The sequence below is a fragment of the Histomonas meleagridis genome (assembly GCF_020186115.1).
Source record: "Histomonas meleagridis strain 2922-C6/04-10x chromosome Unknown contig_41, whole genome shotgun sequence".
Classification (NCBI taxonomy): domain Eukaryota; phylum Parabasalia; order Tritrichomonadida; family Dientamoebidae; genus Histomonas; species Histomonas meleagridis.
Window position 1 is genome coordinate 8232 of NW_027150885.1, and position 19446 is coordinate 27677.

At 31.9% G+C, this 19446-nt stretch overlaps 9 protein-coding genes across 9 annotated transcripts; 5 read left to right on the forward strand and 4 right to left on the reverse strand.

Moving 5' to 3' along the window:
* Positions 1-364: 364 nt before the first annotated feature.
* GO595_006205 (conserved oligomeric Golgi complex subunit 6-like) lies at positions 365-2152 on the forward strand (the record flags this gene model as incomplete). The annotated part of the gene is made up of 1 exon (XM_067919533.1): positions 365-2152. One exon carries the CDS (start codon positions 365-367, stop codon positions 2150-2152), a length of 1788 nt encoding a protein of 595 aa, XP_067773520.1.
* A 430-nt stretch (positions 2153-2582) lies between these two features.
* GO595_006206 (uncharacterized protein) lies at positions 2583-3416 on the forward strand (the record flags this gene model as incomplete). Its single annotated transcript, XM_067919534.1, has 1 exon — positions 2583-3416. The coding sequence occupies one exon, from the start codon at positions 2583-2585 to the stop codon at positions 3414-3416; it is 834 nt and encodes a 277-aa protein (XP_067773521.1).
* Positions 3417-3587: 171 nt separating this feature from the next.
* GO595_006207 (L-fucose isomerase) lies at positions 3588-4739 on the reverse strand (the record flags this gene model as incomplete). The annotated part of the gene is made up of 1 exon (XM_067919535.1): positions 3588-4739. One exon carries the CDS (start codon positions 4737-4739, stop codon positions 3588-3590), a length of 1152 nt encoding a protein of 383 aa, XP_067773522.1.
* A 407-nt stretch (positions 4740-5146) lies between these two features.
* On the forward strand, positions 5147-5572 carry GO595_006208 (AP-4 complex subunit sigma; the record flags this gene model as incomplete). Its single annotated transcript, XM_067919536.1, has 1 exon — positions 5147-5572. The coding sequence occupies one exon, from the start codon at positions 5147-5149 to the stop codon at positions 5570-5572; it is 426 nt and encodes a 141-aa protein (XP_067773523.1).
* Positions 5573-6208: 636 nt separating this feature from the next.
* GO595_006209 (telomere length regulation protein TEL2-like) lies at positions 6209-8317 on the reverse strand (the record flags this gene model as incomplete). The annotated part of the gene is made up of 1 exon (XM_067919537.1): positions 6209-8317. The coding sequence occupies one exon, from the start codon at positions 8315-8317 to the stop codon at positions 6209-6211; it is 2109 nt and encodes a 702-aa protein (XP_067773524.1).
* A 115-nt stretch (positions 8318-8432) lies between these two features.
* Positions 8433-9254, forward strand: GO595_006210 (eukaryotic translation initiation factor 3 subunit 10; the record flags this gene model as incomplete). Its single annotated transcript, XM_067919538.1, has 1 exon — positions 8433-9254. One exon carries the CDS (start codon positions 8433-8435, stop codon positions 9252-9254), a length of 822 nt encoding a protein of 273 aa, XP_067773525.1.
* Positions 9255-9396: 142 nt separating this feature from the next.
* GO595_006211 (DNA-directed RNA polymerase III complex subunit Rpc2) lies at positions 9397-12732 on the forward strand (the record flags this gene model as incomplete). Its single annotated transcript, XM_067919539.1, has 1 exon — positions 9397-12732. One exon carries the CDS (start codon positions 9397-9399, stop codon positions 12730-12732), a length of 3336 nt encoding a protein of 1111 aa, XP_067773526.1.
* Positions 12733-13382: 650 nt separating this feature from the next.
* Positions 13383-14693, reverse strand: GO595_006212 (uncharacterized protein; the record flags this gene model as incomplete). The annotated part of the gene is made up of 1 exon (XM_067919540.1): positions 13383-14693. One exon carries the CDS (start codon positions 14691-14693, stop codon positions 13383-13385), a length of 1311 nt encoding a protein of 436 aa, XP_067773527.1.
* An 883-nt stretch (positions 14694-15576) lies between these two features.
* GO595_006213 (small GTP-binding protein) lies at positions 15577-16185 on the reverse strand (the record flags this gene model as incomplete). The annotated part of the gene is made up of 1 exon (XM_067919542.1): positions 15577-16185. The coding sequence occupies one exon, from the start codon at positions 16183-16185 to the stop codon at positions 15577-15579; it is 609 nt and encodes a 202-aa protein (XP_067773528.1).
* Positions 16186-19446: the final 3261 nt, after the last annotated feature.

The following is a 19446-nucleotide window of genomic DNA, read 5'->3' on the forward strand; positions in this document are numbered from 1 at the left end:
CTGGGAATTGGTGGAATCCAGCTGTTGTTAGAGCTGGAAGAATGTCTTATAATACTTATGATGATACTCTTCAAGATTTCAATTTCGACTTTTCGATTCAAAACAATAAATACAACAAATTCATGCAAGATCCACAAAATAAGGAAAACATTGAGTTCGATTATGTCATTTTGTCTGTCGATGAAAGTTGGATATCGAAATTAAGACAATGTAATTTGTTTAAATCTGTTTTTAAGAATGGGAAATATGAAATTTTCCAATATATTAAGGAATAAATATAAAAGTATAGATATTTTTTGAATAAAAGATTGTATTTAACATTTTTTTTGTTTTGATATTCATGTTGACCGTTTAATGGGCTCAGATGAGAACAACAATCCAAAGAAAAATTAACCAAATAAATGCGCTCGCAAATAACCCGCCTACAGAAATTATAAATGCTCTAAGTTCTCTTGGTGAAACATTTGATTCTAAAGATATTCGATCATCTCTTGAAGAAAGAGAAATTCAAACAATCAACAAATTCATTCAATCTTTTTCAGTCCTTCCGAATACTATAAATAATATGCTTGCTAAAATTGATTCTCTTGATCATTCTATTGATTCGATGCTGGAAAAATTATCAATTGGTGATAAAGGTGTTGAAGAAGTTTTGGATAAAACTGCTTCTCTTCACTCTCAACAAGAAAACCAACGTCAACAATTAAATAGCATCCACAATTTTATTGACAAATATTATCTTCAAAACTCTGATCTTCAAATTTTAAATTCTGGAGATATTAACGACCAATTTTTTGAGTCCTTTTCACGTCTTGAAGCAGCACAATTGCGTACCACTGAAGCACTTAAATCTCATGATTCAATATGTTTTCAAGAAATCTCAGATTCTCTCAATAAAATCAAAGAAAATGCATTCCAGCGAATGCACACATGGCTTCATATGAATTCCCATCTCTTTGACTCAGTCCATCCGATGTTAAATGCTTCTTATGGAAAATGTCTTCAAGCAATTAAGCAAAAACCTTTTCTTTACGGTTTTGTTGTTGAAGAGATTTCCAAAGTTCGCGGCTCTGTTGTTGGTCGTGCATTTCTCAAAGCTCTTACGACTGGCGATTCCGATACAAAGCCAATTGAAGCCTCAGCTTCACTTGAGCCATTACAATTTGTCAGTGATTTATTTGCGTGGATGCATCAAACTTCTGCAACGGAAGCATCATTTCTTTCCAATCTATTAAAAGAAGAGCCGTCTTCAAAAGTAATGAAGAATGCTTTAGCTACTGTTTTCGATGCATCTGTTCGACCACTCGAAATTAGAGTTAGTCAAGTTACCAAAACTTTGATGAAACCATCAGATCTTCATCAGGTTGCGAATTTATGTTCATTTTTCTCCAATATATTTGGTGATATGTGCGGACTCACAAGTACAATCTACAAATGTATTGATACATTAAAACAAACAGCAACAGAACGCTTCAAACAAAGTATTAATGATTCTATGAATGACATTTCTACCAATGGCAAACCCACACAAGGCTCAATCAAGATTGCGCTTCGAACAATTTCAGAGATCACTTCGCTACACAAGCAATCATCGCTCTCTACATCATTTGATGTAAGTGTATTGATCGATTCCTATGCAGAGAAGCTTCTTCATGCAATTTTAACGATCAAAGATTCGATTGCATTTCAAGCAAGTTCACTTTATGAGCTTTTAGTTATCTGCAAAGATGCGAAACTCCAATGTGAAACATCTGTGGGAAATGAGTGTAATGAGTTATTACATAAAATAATTTTAATTGAGGTAAATGACATCCTAAAAAGAAGTCGAATAACGGAAACATTGTTGATCATTGAGAATAAAAGTGATCAGCCTTTATCAACTGTGAGAGGATTGGAACCTGAATCGATGCAATCGGCAATAAAAAGATTCGAAAATTCTTTGGTTGCAACAGGTCCAATAATTACTCCTTTGTGTGACACAATACAAAACATTGAGCTAAAACAGAAAGCCAGAAAAGAAGTGGTGGAACATTTGGTAAAAGTTTATGATAAATTGTTTGGAGTTGTAATGGACCCAAACAATGGCTATAACTCCCCTGGATCAATGTTTAAATACACGCCTGATTTGTTAAGGGATTTGATATCGGTTTGAAATTCAATGTGATAAACCGGTTTATGTTCTGAAAAATATGTATCGTTTAATAGAATAATCTATCGGCTAAATATTCCTTTAGAAGTAAATGGTTATTTAATTGATTTAAATTTTGATTTCCTGTTGCAACTTGAATAGAGATGAGGTTAAAATGGAATTTATGCCACACAATATCTGAAAAAAGGATAAATGTTTAAATTGCAAATATATATCACATAAATTAAATTCACAAATCTACAATAGCTGTAGACAGGTCATTGCTGATAACTATAAATTGTGTTTTTAATAGTTCTTCATTTGTTTTTTTTTTTTTTACATTATGATTATACTTAAACGGTTTTTTGGTTGGTTGTGGATTTTTGCAGGTATAAGAATAATCATGTTTTACTTCGGATTCTTTATAATTCTCCTATGTTTCATCTTAGTTTTAATGCTTTACACATGTCTTGGAGAAACACAGGCAGCGGCTGATATTAAAAAATGGGTAGGCGAAAGCATGATTTTTATATCGAAAGAAAAAAGTAAAGATACATCTACACAACCAACTCAAGCTCAAGCAAACATGAAAAAAGAAATCAAAATGACTCCACTTCAATTTAGAAGCTATTCACCAACACCCGATGGTGAATTTATGTCAGCTCTTCGCGAACTAAATGAAGACCACTGTACTACTCCAGGCTGGAAAGTTGCCTATGACAAAAGTATAACAAGCAAAAAGAATAACAAAAATCTCATGAATCTAACTCTTCGAAAAATACCAGAAACTCCAAAACAAAATCATAGTAATAGATCCCAAACAAAATTCAATGTTCCTTTAAAATCTACGTCCTTTAAATATGTTTCAACAAATGCTGCATCATTTGTAAGAAAGGCTACACCACCAAAAATCGAAATTGTTCAAGACGAACCAACCGAATCACCTAAATCTACAAATCCATTCGGTTCGTTTGGACCACAAAATAACAATTTCGGTGCATCGTCTACAACACCTTTATTTGGTACAACTCCACTAGTAGGTACAACTCCATCAATAGGTACAACTCCATCAATAGGTACAACTCCACTAGTAGGTACAACTCCATCAATAGGTACAACTCCATCAATAGGCACAACTCCATCAGTAGGTACAACTCCACTAGTAGGCACAACTCCACCAGTAGGTGTTGTTCAGCCTAAAGTGGCATCAAATCCTTCAAAACCTGTATCGAGCTCGCCATTTGGAAGTATGCAAACAAGCCAATCTCAGAGTCCTCAAGCATCATGATAATATTTATATTTTAGAAACATTTCGAATCTCATTTATATATAAAATATCTTTTTGTTTAAATTTATCATAAAGTGAATTGTGTTGATTTGATGAATATTATGATATAACATCAGAGAATTTATAGAGTGATCGAAACAAAAATGAATTTTTTACGAAATAAGTTGAGATTCAATTTTTCCAAGAAGAATGAAATCGTGTAAAGTATTCAATGTCATCTTTGATGTCACCTGGAACAAACATAAAGTGGTTCCCTAAGACATCCCCTCTTCTAATCCTACCTCTTAATTCACTTGGCATTTCAACAATAATTTGCGTCCTACAATGATCTGGTGAAACCTTTTCAGGATTTTTCACATCGACCAATTCAGCCATTACTTGTCCATCAGCACCAATTCTTGCCATTGTCCATTTTCCTTCTTTTACTTTCCCGCAAATTGCTTTTCCAAGTCCACTTTCGAAATGTGTTTTAATTGATGAATCGGAACAAAGTTTACGTGGAATTGTACAATGTGCAAACGTCATTTGATCGCCGTTGAAGCCTGTTGCGTTGGCCATGAAAACTGGTGACCTTGCAAGAGACTGAAGAATAATCATTGTAACGGCAGAAGAAATATCTCCTTCACACGTCGCTGTAATTCCTTCGTCATTGAATTCAGATACTTCGACACAAGATGTGACCTTATAAGGAAGTATGTCAAAACATCGAATCGTAAATGCATCCAAATTGTTTTTCTTGATTAGTTGTGAAAGTGATGTTTTAACTGATTTGCTATCAAGTATTTTGTTGATAAACTCTTTCATGGATATTTTCTTGGTTTGGATATGGAAAACTTGTGGAAGATGTTCTGCAATGCGCCCAGAACAGATCAGCCATGGAGAAGGCTCTCCGATAATGCCAAGGCGAGGTGGTTTTTGAACAAAACGGGATGATACTGAAGCTGCATTAAGAATTGATTTCAAAGATTTAGCATCGTCGATTGAACAGAAAATTGTGGGTGCGCGTTTTCCTTTCTTATGCTCAAGGTTAAGTCTAGCTGATAACTCACATCCTGAAGCAAAGGAATTTGCTTTGTTATGTGTAAGAATAATTGCTGGACTATGAGGATTTTCCATAGCAACCTTGAGAAATGGTGCTTCAGAACCACCTGTTAAGCAAACACCAAGTAATGGTTCCCCTTTCTTCAGTGGTGCTTCTGATTTCTCGAGAAATATATGGTTTGGCTTGTTAGAAAATAATGGGGATAAGTAGTTTGCAACAGTTTGCTCTGATATTGGAAAATCAGATTTGAAAATACGAAACTTAAGCGTGCTTTGCAACATTATAAAAATGTGAATAAAACGAGCGTTTTTGAACGAAAATAATTAAAAGCTTTACAATAACTAATGAACGGTTTGTTTAGAGAAACGATAAACTTTTTCAAATGTTTAAAAGATGAAAGCTCTTCTTCTAAGAAGAACATATGTTCTGGAATAAAAATTGTCTTTTTTGTTTCTCCTGGTGTTCTTTAGTGCAATATAGGGAAATTTTTTTGCATGTTTAAAAAAAAATTAATTTCTTGAAAAACTTTTTTCCTTAATATATTTTCTTAAGCTTCATAGTTGTCCATCCGTCCATCGATTAAAACAATATACCATGATGATGCATCATCAGAAAGAAAATGGACTTCAAGTGGATCAAAAAGTGACATTTTTTGGCAGCCAACATTGACGGTTTTCACTTTTAAGCGATGATTAAGTTCTTCTTGATTGTGAACCGCTTTGGCCAAACAAGACTTGCACAATACTACGGAGAAAGGCCACCAACTGAAGAGCGCCAAAAACTTGAGAACGAAATCATTCGTCAATGTGTTTCTAGAAATGAAGAAACATGCTTCTGCTTCCATCATGATGACATTAAAATAGTTTACAAACGTTACCTTGCTATTTATTGTATTGCTGGAGTTGAAGAAGATGCTAACGAACTTGAAATCATTTCATTCTTCGATTTCTTCTTCCAAACACTTCGTGATTACTTTGGTGATATCACTGAATTCCATATTCTCTATCACCTTGCTGAAACTTATACAACATTAAACGAAATTGTTATGGACGGAGAAATAGTAGAAACATCAAGAGCTAAAATTATTAGCTACCTTGGTTCTATTTTCGTCTAAGATGGTGGTATGGTTTACAAGTAAATTTTCACAATTTAAACTTTTGATAATTTTATTTCCATTACTGAGCATGTTTCTTGAAACGAATTTAGAATGGTTCACAATTACGAGCTTTAACATATGTTTTTTTTGCAGATCAAACTTTGAGTATTTTTCGGTACAAAATGTTAACATTTAAACAACAATGTGATTTAATATCAAAACTAAACAGAAGTTTTATGACATAATTGGTAATCTTTGGTTTGAGTTTTCTCTTGAAATATGCTTTGATTTTTTACTTCATCTTATATATAATAGGTTCACCTAAAATTGCTTCATGGATGTTGGAATAAGAATTGTTCGAATTATAAATAAATTATCAAAATTTTAAAAAGTTTTTGGAAGTAATAAATATATCTCATTTAAAACAAAGGGAATCTTTAAAATCAAAATGAGATTTTTTATATTCATGAAGGAACTTAAATTAATGACTAAATTTATTTCAACAGAATTAAGTTATTATAAATGTATTTATTAAGAATTTACATCACTTTCAAAATGTTTTCTTTTACAAAAACAGCTGACAATGAAATAGTTCTCAAAAAATTGGTGTTTTTGCTGATTTAATTAATTAAAACAAAAATTTATTTTATTCATTCAATTATTACCCGGAATCAATTTTTGTAGATCGTCTTCATGTCTTTGCGCCAAATACTCGCATGTTCCCTGTGCAATTTCCCTGCACATTTCATCCGGATCGTCCTCAGCCATCGACACCAAAAACTCTCCGATTTCGTCGTTCCCTCTATATTCCTTTAAAGCTCTAACAGCGCAAGACGCGGCGAACAGCAATGCTCTTCTTGCATTCGGTGGTCTGATTCCTCTTAGCACCAAAACGATTTGCAACATATCCTTAGCCATTGCCTCTAATTCGAGGACAGATTCGCCCGCTGCTTCGATGATCACAGCGAGTGTTGTAAGTGCTTGTGAAGCCTCGAGTCCATCTTCTTCTATTATTAACTTATCGAGTTCCAAACTATTAATAATTCCATAGAAGTATATTGACGCACATGGACTGAACTTATTAGATGATGAAACAGCAGTAATTTTGGTGCGCGCGCGGCCCCATCTACGAGTATGTGCTTCTATAAGTGTAACTGTTTGTTTTTCAGGTTTTGGGAGTTCAGACATTTCTGATGCTGCATATGATATAGCAGATAATAATTGAACTTTTCGGCCTAATGAATGAGTACGTTTCTTTTGAAGCTCTCCAACAACCATCTTAGAGACAGGAACTGGAAATGTGGTCATCATTGCAACTAATGCATTACGGCGATTCTCATCAAAATCATCTTGATTATATTCATTATCAACGGTTAATAAAATTGTTAATAATTCCGACCCAAAATGTGTTAGCTCTTGTTGGGTCATCTTCTTAATGATATCTGCGGAAGATGAAATGGCTGTTTGGAATTTCTTGTAACGGTCGACATCATTTTCATCGGTTCGGAAAAGTGCTATGAGTTCGCGCGGATGTAATAACTTCTGATCATCTGTTTTGTCGTCATCATCAATCGCATACGGTATTAGATCATCATCACTTGAGTCACTTAATTGTTCCACATAAGGTGAATCAATATCAACATCTGATGAATCTGAATCACTTTTCGCATCTAATGGGGTACGTGGTGCAAGTTCATTGGAATCTTCTTCTTCTTTAGGATGAAGCTCATCAAATTTTACGGCTTGGTCTGGAATTAAAATTGCTGTAATTCGTTCACCAATTTCTAACCCATAACGTCGAATTTCTGGTGATGATATACTAATATGTGCTGATACACCAGACATAATTAAACTTGTGGCATTACAACTTTTAAGTTGATCTTGTGTAGTTCGAGGTAATAAACGTAATATTGCTATAGATAATTGTCTGTGTAAAGCCGTTGACATTTGTGTAATTAATCGATGTCTGGACCAAATTTCACCACATTTTTCTAGTGCTTCAAGTGTTTTTCCTTGTCCAACTAAAAAATCTATGAGAACGTTAACTGCGTGATCGTTCATAACTTTTTGAGTGAGGAAATGGTAAAGAAGATCTTGAACCCTTTTAATTGATGGATATATTACGGCTAAAACAGATGAAGCCATTTGTTTAGGAGTGTCTTCAAGAAGACTTAAAATAAATGGTGATAATGCAGATGGTGATATTTTTAAAGCTGCTTCTGCAATTTGTGGTGCTGTAAATGAAGCTTTCCAGATATACTTTGTTAAACGTAAAATTGAATATTTGGAAAGTAAAGTTGAATCAAGAGTTTTTATTGATGTTGTAAGTCTATCAAAGAATGAGTTGGTTCGAAGTAATTCAGGAATTGGTGAATCTTTTACATCAGCAAAAGCTGAAGCAACTCTATCTGGAATTGAAAAAATTAAAGCAATAACTTCATTATATATTTCTTCTTCTTGACGTTCTTGTGCAATTTCTATTGTCCTAGAATAAAGTCGTTTTTTAGCCCATTTTTTTAGGTAATCAGCACATATTAATTTTGATTGGTTATTTTTTAAACAAGAAATAATTACATTTAAAACTGGATATTCTGGTGCAAATAACCATAAATCAAAACATTCAAGTCGAATATCAACTGGAAACAATGATCCAAATGTTGGTAAAGTTGAAGTTAAAATTGCTTCAAGATAAGGTTGAAGAAGTGTTTGATCTTCTTTTAAAAAATCTGAAATTTCTCTAGCTAAAATACCTGCTTTTTCCATATTTCTTTTTTCATCTTTAAATTGTGCTATTTTAGTTTTCATATTTTATAATAGATAATTGGTCATATTAAGAGAAAACGTTTATTCTTAACGTCTGTTTCAGAAAGACCATCCAATGAGTGACGACGAAGACATTTATGGTGATGATCCAATGCCAATTCAAAGTCATGCACCTGAAGCTGCACAACTAGAAGAACCTAAAATCGAAAAAATGCCAGAAATAGTAGAAAATGATTTACCAAAATATTCATTTAGAATTAAAAAACTTGATTGGTGGATTACTGATGAAGAAATAAGAAAGCGGTTATCAACCGTGGCAAATGTTGTTGATTTAATAATGTTTCAAAAAGAAACTAATGGAATTTTTGATGGAACATTTGAATGTACTCTTGAAAGTGATTTAAACAAGAAAGAACTTGTAGCCAGACTTCAACAACTTAAATATTCAGATGATGATCAAAACGAATATTCTGTTATTTTTGCTTCAGGTGCTAAACCTACACAAATAATTAATAAAAACCTAAAACCAGCTCCAATGCTTTATGAAGATCCTAAAAACCCAATACCAAAGAATTTATTACCAATTGATACATCTAAAGAACCTACTAAATCTAAAAAATCAGAAGAAGAAAAACGAAGAAAGAAAGAAAAACTACATGATAGAAAACGAGACAGTGATTATCGAAGACGAAGAGATGATAGATATGATTATGATTATGATTCTGACTATGATTATGATTATGATCCAAGAAGTTCAAGAAGAAGCCGTCGCTCAGACTATTATGATCGCGACAGAGATCGTGACCGTGATAGAGATCGTGATCGAGATCGTGATTGGGATCGTGACCGTGATAGGGATAGGGATCGTGATCGTGATAGAGGTGGAGATCGACGTCGTCGTGACGATGATAAGTATCGTGACAAGAGACGTAAATAAATTAATGTATATCGAATGGGTTTTCATTCACACATATCAAAAAAAAAGCTTTTTTAGTAAAAAAGCAAAGACTTCATTTTGTTAAAGTTTGTTTTGATTTTTAGGGCACCCCAAATTAAAGCCAACAGAAAAAATGCTTGGGATGGACCATGAAAAACCAAGGGCGGATGATGTAACAACAATCCCTCCTGATAGTAAATGGAATCTCCTTCCACTTATTTTAAAGACAACTGGTTTAACCAAGTTACAATTAAATTCATTTAATGATTTCATAGACTTTGGATTAACAAGGATTATGAAAGCTAACAGAACAGTTGTCATTTCAGAAACCCCAAGAATTGTGATTCAATATAAAAGTATATATGTAGATAAACCTTATTATCCAAATACACAAAGAAAATTAACACCACAAGCATGTAGATTATCAGCATTAACTTATGCAGCTAATGTATATGTTGATTATGATTATATTACACCAAAAAGTGTTAAGTCAGTTTCAAATATACCAATAGCTAAATTACCAATTATGTTACGTTCAAATCGATGTCATTTATATAATGCTACTAATGAAGAATTTGCCTCAATGGATGAATGTCCTTATGATCCAGGGTGTTATTTTATCATTCGTGGAACAGAACGTGTTGTATTAGTACAAGAACAAGCCCCATATAATCGTATCTTAGTAGAACGAACTGGTAATGATTTTCAAGCTGTATGTAATTCATCAACAGATACCCATAAAACTCGAATTGAATTATTATGGAAGAAAGGCTCACTTACATTACATCATAATATGTTACATGAAGATCTTCCTGTCTTTATAGTTTTTCGTGCCTTAGGAGTTGTTAGTGATCAAGAAATAATGCAAATCATTGATCCGACAGGCAACATAACCGATTTACTAATGAATAGTTTACAAGAAAGTATCCGTTTAGAAATTAATACACAAGATCAAGCATTAGCATTTATTGATAAACGATTACGTAATCAACAAATCACTGGTATATTTGCTACCAAAGAAGAACGAGCATTACCTAATTATAAAGCTCGTGAATTTTTACGTACGATGTTTGCAGCACATATTCAATCAACACTTACTGAGTTTCATAAGAAAGCAATTTTCTTTGGGTTAATGGTTCGATGGCTTTTATTAGCTACAAAAGATAAAACTATTTGTGACTCACGCGATTTCTTTGGTAACAAACGCTTAGAGTTAGCAGGCGAATTAGTTGATTTATTATTTGAAGATTTATTTAAAGTTTTTAATTTAAACATCCAAAAATCAATGAAGAAATATATGAGTCGTTCGAAAGCGCCTGACATTACAACAGTTAATACATTTATGCGACAAAAATTAATCACAGATGGATTAAATGCAGCAATATCATCAGGCAATTGGAACATTACTCGATTTAAAATGATGAGAGCAGGTGTATCACAACCATTAGCACGATTATCATATTTAAACTTCATGTCAATGATCACACGAATTTCATCACATTTCGAAAAAACTCAAAAAGTATCAGGAGCACGATCTTTATATCCGTCACAATTCGGCTTCATTTGCCCATCAGATACACCAGAAGGAGCACAATGTGGACTTGTTAAAAACTTTTCATTAACAGCACATGTAACAGTTTTCTCAGATCCTATGTCAGTTAAGAGAACATTATTTAACATTGGTGTCGAAGATATTAATTTATTTACTGGAGAAGAAATATCTTCGAATTATATAGTGTTATTAAATGGTGAACCAATAGGAATAACATCAGAACCAGAAACAATATGTAAACGATTTAGAAATGCACGAAGACATCATTGGTTTGATCGATTTACAGCTATATGGATTTCACCACCTAAAAAAGCTATTTTCATATCAACAGAAGCAGGAAGAGTATGTCGACCATTAATTATAGTTGAGAATCGAAAGAGTAAATTAACAAAAGAAATGATCAATTTAATACATGATAACAAATTATCATTTGAAACATTATTAGATAAAGGAATTATTGAATATATTGACGTTAATGAACAACATGATACATTAATTGCATTTGAAGAACAACAATTAGAAACTGATGATTTTACACATATGGAAATAGATAATGCACAAATCTTAGGCATATGTGCAGGTGTTATTCCATGTCCACATCATAATCAATCGCCAAGAAATACATATCAATGTGCTATGGGTAAACAAGCAGTTGGACCTTCTGCATTAAACATCTTTAATCGTACAGATAAGTCGTCATATTTCTTATGTTATCCACAACAACCTATGGTTCAAACGCGTACTATACGTTTATCCAAATATAATGAAATGCCATGTGGCCAAAGTGCGATGGTTGCAATTATGTCATATTCAGGACATGATATTGAAGATGCTTTAGTCATGAACAAAGCATCATTAGATCGAGGCTTTGGACGACGTTATTATTTATCCAAGATTGACATCATCTTAAAACATTATGATGATGATCGTTATGATCGAATTGCTACATTACAAGAAGACCCTTCAATTGATCGTAAGAAACCAGACTTATGTTTATTAGATGATGATGGTCTTGTTAAAGCAGGTGTTGAAATCGAAGAAGGACAAGTATACGCAAATAAATATGTCCCATCAACAGTTAAATATAAAGAATCACGTCAAAGATATAACCAACCTTATCCAGTAATGATCCATAATGTAATCCAAGCAAGTACTGAATACGGGCCAATATATACAATCAAAACTCGAGACTTTAGACGCCCTGAATATGGTGATAAGTTTTCATCACGACATGGACAAAAAGGTACTATAGGTCTCATCGTCGAACAAGAAGATATGCCTTATACTGAAACAGGTATTTATCCCGACATCATTATGAATCCGCATGGTTTCCCTTCGAGAATGACTGTTGGTAAGATGATCGAATTAATATCAGGTAAAGTCGGATTGTTCAAAGGTAAATTCGGTAATGGTACTGCATTTAGTAGTGATCGTGTACAAGATATATTCGATGATTTAGCAGAAGCAGGTTATAGTTATAGTGGAAAAGAATTATTAATGAGCGGTATCACTGGTGAACCAATCGAAGCGTATATATTCTTCGGACCTGTGTTTTATCAATCGTTGAAACATATGGTGAAGGATAAGATACAAGCAAGAGCAACAGGAAGAACGACAATGTTAACAAGACAACCAACACAAGGAAGATCTAAAAAAGGAGGAATGAGATTGGGCGAAATGGAAAGAGATTGTTTGATAGGTTACGGAGCGGCAAGTATAATATACGAGAGAATGCTGCTGTCGAGCGACGTGTACGAGGCGTCGGTGTGCGAGCACTGCGGACTCATTGGATACGACGGATTCTGCCAGGAATGCAAAACGAAGAAATACATGAAAACAGTCAGAATGCCGTACGCTTGCAAGCTGCTGTTCCAGGAATTGATGAGTATGGGAATAGCGCCGAGAATTAAGTTATCTGATTTATAAAGAAAATTTATTACATTATTTAGAAGTTTAAAGAAGCAGAGAAACTTTAATATAAATACGGAGAAATGTATGAGAAATATATAATGATCCTGCACAAGAAGATATTAATTTTTACATTTGCACTAAAATGATAATTATCTTAAATGATAGACTGTTCAAAAAAGTGAGTGAAACACAATGATATTAATTAACATTTATTAATGATGTTATTTTGATATATCTGTCGCAAATATTCCTCTTTACAAGACATTCTTATCACGGTAGACAGTCTATCGTGAGATATACAGTTTTTCATGGATTCTTAATAAATTATATTTAATGAATAATAACTTGGTATTCAATAAAATTTAAAAGAATATTATAAACAGCAAAGTATTAATGATTTTATTTATATATTTAATATTTTTAATTAGATAATTTCTCATATTAAATATTACCCATAAATGAAGAAAATATATGTTTTTAAATTTAAGTAAAAGAATGAAAATTTTTATCTATCAAAAAATAATTTGTTATCCTCTTTGGTCGTTTTATATTTTAATTTACATTTATCATTAATAAAAATATAATTTTAACCTTAAAAACGCATAATTCGATGTTTCAGCGTATAAATATTTTTTATTTATAACCATCACTAAAAATACAACAACTCAGAACAAGCTCTTGAGTGTCTCCAGGAACTTACCGCCGACTGGCTCCACTCCGTACGGTGTTTCCATCAACTTCTTCCTCGGCGCCAGCGAGTTCCTTACGAAGTTTGTGTATTCGGGCGTTTCGTTGAGTATTTCCTTAATTTCCTTTGAGCTTTTTGCCTTTTCGATGAAAGTGTCGATGACTCTAAAGCAAAAGCAGCTGAAAATTCGATTTGTTCGATCGTTTGCGTAATCGATCATTAGCTGAAGAAGGTTTAATGTGATTTGCACCGAAAATTCGTTATCTTCGAGGCCCGTTTTAATGAAGTCGATTATTGAGTCATGAAGTAATGTTGAATCGCGGAACTTCAAGAAAATGCTTATAATGATTTGTAAAATTGATTTTTGTTTGATGGTTTCAAGCGTTTGTGGATATAAACGCATCATCTTACTAATAAACTCAATAATACTAACATGATATTCACATAAATGTTCAAAGGGTTCAATGATAATGTTAATGGCTTTCTCATATAGATGTTGATACATGAATTGTGAAGTGACAGAGGAAGTGAGCGCGTTAACGGTCTTCCACTTAGAGTTAAGAAGAAGAGTAGGCGAAAAAGTTGGCTCTTTAGCAAGAACAAGGACAAAAGACTCGGTCTCGAAGGAGCTACGAAGGGTGGAGTTTTCGGAACATGTGGAAGAAAGTTTGTAAAGACAAAAAAGATTTACAAATTTCTTATCTTTAAGAAAATTGGGATCGGTTGGTACATATGAATAATCAGCAGAGTTAAACTCACGAAGAATATACTCAGAAAGACCAATTTGATCAAGCCAAACATGGGCATTTGTAAAACGTGGTTCAGCAGAACATATGGTTTGAAATAAATTAAAAACTGCAGAGTTGTCGCAATGCTGAAGAAGCCGATAAATAAAACCGAAGTTCTCAAATGCTACTTCAGGAAACGCAATAAAACATGATAAAGTGATCGATGCAATACGACCAATTACAACATCTGAAGTTGTGGCATTAGATAGCAAGCTAGAAACCAAGTCACGGTAATAATAGTTGTCAAACATTGCACCAAGAATATCTGGATTATTTGATAATAAAATTGAATAAGAAATAATAGAAACCTTGCTTTCTTCTTCGGAGAGAGCAAGTTTTAAAAGAGTTTTGGAATTTTTTTGAAGATATTTGATTAATGGAGGATATTTTGTTAAAACAGCTTTAGGAATGTAATCAATTGAAAGGACGTCGTCAAGCCGCGTTGATGGGTTTTGAACTATGCTTTGAATTTCGTTGATGACTGAGTTCTGATAGAGCATTAAATGCTTGACGTCAAACGACGGTTTTTGAGGTGGGTGCAAAGAATATAACCGTCAAGAATCCCACTTTTGATAAAACTTTGAATGTGTATCAACACTTTCAGGCAGAAAATAGATATTTCACAAATGGCACAGATATCAGCTAATGTAGAATAAGAAAAATGCCTTCATGGCTTTGTGCCAACTCAAAACACCATTGGCAAGTTAAATAATATAAATATAGAGTAGTTAATACAGTTCACACTAAGTTCTTTTAATTATACTTCATTATAATATATATTATGACTTAAATAAATATTTTTAAAATATTAATTATTTAGTTAAAAAATGCGTTTCTTCTTGTAATTATGAAATATATTTATTTAAAGAAAATGATGAAATAATTATAAATGAAAATCTTTATGAGTTAATAGGAGCATTAATTTATTTTTCATCAAATGTTTAAAGAAAGCATTTGTTATTTCATTTTAAATTGATGTATATGCTTACAGTTAGTATAAAAAGCGGTGATGATATAAAACATGTTTCCTACATCTGTAATATATTTATAATTTTCCGAAGTTTGTTAGAACTGTTGTTTATAATAATAATTTTATGTTTCTACCATTGCTTATATAGATATCACATATATTTTTGTGATGAAATATTTAAATTGACTTTCTTTACTATTGATACTATTGTTCATTTAAAACTTTTTTCTTTTTTCTTGTTACATATTATCAACTATGATATTAACGCCAAATGAAAACATACAAAAAATGGTTATTCATTTCCAATTACTCAATCGCTTTGGCGTTCTGCTCTTTTAATGTGCCAAACACATTTTGCATTAATCCAAAAATTGATGAATTAAATAAACAAAGAAATTGGACAAAAATGTTTACTAGCAACACTTTTTACCACCGGCCCCTTGGTTATTATTTTTATCATTGATATCAATAGTGTTTTTTTTCTCAGTTACTGTCGAGTTGATTTCGTTATAATATTTTGCGGCTTCTTGAAAAAGTTCTTTAACACCAAAACCAGAACATGCTGAAGTTAAAAGATGTATACAAGCACCATATCGTTGGAGATATTCGTTTCCTTTTTCAACGCATTCGGTTTGTTGTTCTTGTGTAAGTAAATCTGATTTTGTTGTAACCAAAAAAATCTTACATTCAGGAACACTGTTTCTTACTCTATTGACCCACTCTTCAATTGTGTTGTCCCGCTCGTGATCATAACATACAAAAGCAACGTTTGAATCACGATAAAACATTTGAGAAATAGATTGGAACTTTTCTTGCCCTGCTGTATCCCATATTTGAAGGTTGACCTTAGCACCATCATCTAATGTGATTGTTGCAGTACATGAAGCTGGAGCAACTGTTGATAATTCTTGGTTTTCAAACGGGTTATCAAAAAATGCACTAATAAGTGACGTTTTTCCGACGCCAGAGGAACCAACTAAAATGACTTTTAAAGAAGCCTTTCCTTCGTCTTTGTATGCCATTTTAGCTCAAACTGTCTTTAACCGCAATTTCAACACAAAAAAAAAATACAGGCGAATTCAAAAATATTTCCTCAAAAATGAGTGAAATGACCCCTCCTCTTTAATGTGAGCCTATGCTTCCTAGCTACTACTTTTAAGATTGCAAAAATGTAATATTTAACAGAAAATGAATATAAAAAATTTCAAATATAATAAGTAAATCGCAATGACTTTGCTTCGAAAATATGATCACTAATATCTTCGCATTAAAAAGTATACGTTGGAACTAAATCAAAAACATTATGATAAGATTTTAATTCATTGATCTTCTAAATAATTAATACAGGTCTTATATCATGGGACACACCTTTGCAAGTGGCAAATGTTGTTCGTAAAACTCATTTTTTTTCTTTTTTTTTTTTTTATTTATCTTATTATAAACAATAAAATCGAAGATTTTTTAAACGTACAAAATTAATGGAAAATGGCGAATCCGTAGATATTAATGACTGGGAATCATTTTGTTCCGATTTATTACAAAAGGAGAATGATTGCTTACCTATTTTAATTAATTTTGGCGGATTTTCATATTATCAATGCGGAAATAAATTTGTTGATCATAATTCAATTTTATATCAAACTTTTAATTCATGGAACCAAATTGCTGTTTCAAGGGCAAAAAGAAAAGCAGAAGATTTAAATAATTTAATAATATATGATTTTATAATTTTAAAAATCACAATAAAAAAATGGAAAAATAGATATAACTCGAAAATAAATTCGATAGTTAAGTACAATTTTAACATCTGGAAGAATTTTACAAAAATTCGTAGATCACAAAAAGAAAAATTTCAACTCAAACTTATTAAAGCTATTAACTATTGGAGATGTACATCCCTTCAAAGCAGTCTTAAACGTAAAATCGACAAACACATTTGTGAAATTGCATTCAATCAATGGATCCATCAAATGAACAATCAAAAACTTTTTTTTCGCGCTTCCCAAAAATCCAAACGTATTTGTAAGCGCCATTTTTTTCATTTATGGAAACAAAAACTTCGTAATCGCATTCTAAATAAATCTCGTCTAAAAGTTATTCAATCGCATAATTTGATTTCATTAACATCTTCATTTGAACAATGGAAAATACTTTTTATTCATCGAACAAGAAAAATTCCAAAGAACACACGAATGCTTAATCGATACTTTGTTCAATGGAAAGAACAATTCGATAAAGAACGAATTTTAACTATATCAGCATCGACAATAATGAAAAACCAAAACTTTCGAATTCTAATGAAAACATTTAACAAAATGAAACGAAAATATAAAATCATTTTGCGGAAAAGAGAACAAAAGTTAATTCATCGCTGGGAATTCATTGTCAAAATGAAAATGAAATATGATGAACTAATACACAAACGCGAAATAATACTACAAAAACAATTTTTTGTTATTTTTAAAGAGTTTATTCTAATCAAAGAAATGGAAACTAAAAAAACATATTTTAATATTTGGAGACTTTATGTCCAAAGAAGTCGACAAAAAAGCGAATGTATAATGATATGTTCATCACTTAAACTTTCTCGTTGTTTTTCGAAATGGAAAATCGAATGGGAAAATTATGTTGAGCGAAATGAAATTAATTATATAAAATCTAAAGTTGTGAATAAGTGTTTAAAGCGTTGGACATTCAAAACATGGCATAAAAGAACAATTATTTGTATCAGAAGAAATAATATGAAAGCGATAATATTTCGAAGACATAAAATTCAACAAAATGTTTTTAATGAATGGAGAAATTATATTCAAATGAATAACATAAAAGCAAATGAATATTATCGAAAAATAACTTTGAAGAGATATTTTTGTGCTTTTTATAATGCTACTTATGTGGTGCCAAAGCAAAAAGAGGCAATAGCGGAAAAGTTCCATGATACTGTGCTGATGCAAAGATATTTTAATAGATTAAAAAAGGCAACTGTGCATCAGTGTGATCAGAATTACCAAGACATAATATTCTTACTTAATAACTCGTTTGATCTCCAAAAAATCAAAAGAGTTAATTAAGAACTTTTTGTAATGTATGAATAAAATTATAACAAAATAATTATTTTTTTTAGATTGTTTGAATAGTTTTATTAGGAATGATATGAAACCTATAAGCGAACAGATAATATAAAACATAATCTTTGTATTTTATCTGATTTTCGATAAGCAATTTGAAACATTCCATTCAAAAGAATTTATAATAAAATTTCACATGGATTATTTATGCTTTATAAAACTCTTTTTGTGCTTTGAAGCAACCAAGAATAACTCATGCCGTCAATTCACCTTTATTAAAAATATTATCCTGAAAACAGTCATTTTGAGGGAGTTATGGATGGGTTACAACTTCAAATCTCCAAAAAGCGATTATTAATAATCATTTGAAACGTAAACAGCACAAATTATTGACTATAGACTGCAATGAAAAACCTGTAGACCAACACCTTATTATATCCTATGCCTACACTGTAGCATTATCCACAGAGAACATATTTAGCAATATATACCCAACAAATTTTTTTTGTCTTAATTTTGTGATTCCTTTTTTTCACTCACTTCACTATGGAGAACGTTAGCACAAAAATACAATTTTTTGAATGGTATTTCTGTTAAAAACGATCAAATGTAGTTCCCGTTTTAATTAATTCATGTTTTTGTGAATGAACATATGTTAAAATTTCTATTTGCGAACAAACTCTATAAAAATTTATGATTTATTTACAATTTTGTTGTTGGTCTACAGCTTTTTCACGGCAGTCTATATACATTTCTTTTTGTATTTTGTTAATGCTTAATTCGGCATTAAGTTATCTTCAAGCATATCACTAGTTACTTGTGGATAGTACTGTGATCCTTAGTATGCTTGTTCTTCATTAAAATAAGGATTATTATAATTGTTCATTGGATCTGTTGGAATAGTTATAACAGAAGCACCATTTGACATCCGTTTATTAGCTCTTTCATTGGATTCTTCTGATGGATCAGGACAGCAGCAACATCCATATTCTTCACTCGTACATCGAAAGTATGGCGTCTGGCAGCAACAGGATGGCTTTCCACAAAAAAGGCAGTTGACTGAAAAATAACAGCAAGATTTTGGATTGCAAAATAATATTTGGAAATTATTTAATACAGCACTTATGATTGCATCTTTAAAAGGTTATACAGAAATTGTTAAATTACTTCTTGAACATAAAGGAATAGATATTAATGCCAAAAACATTTATTTGT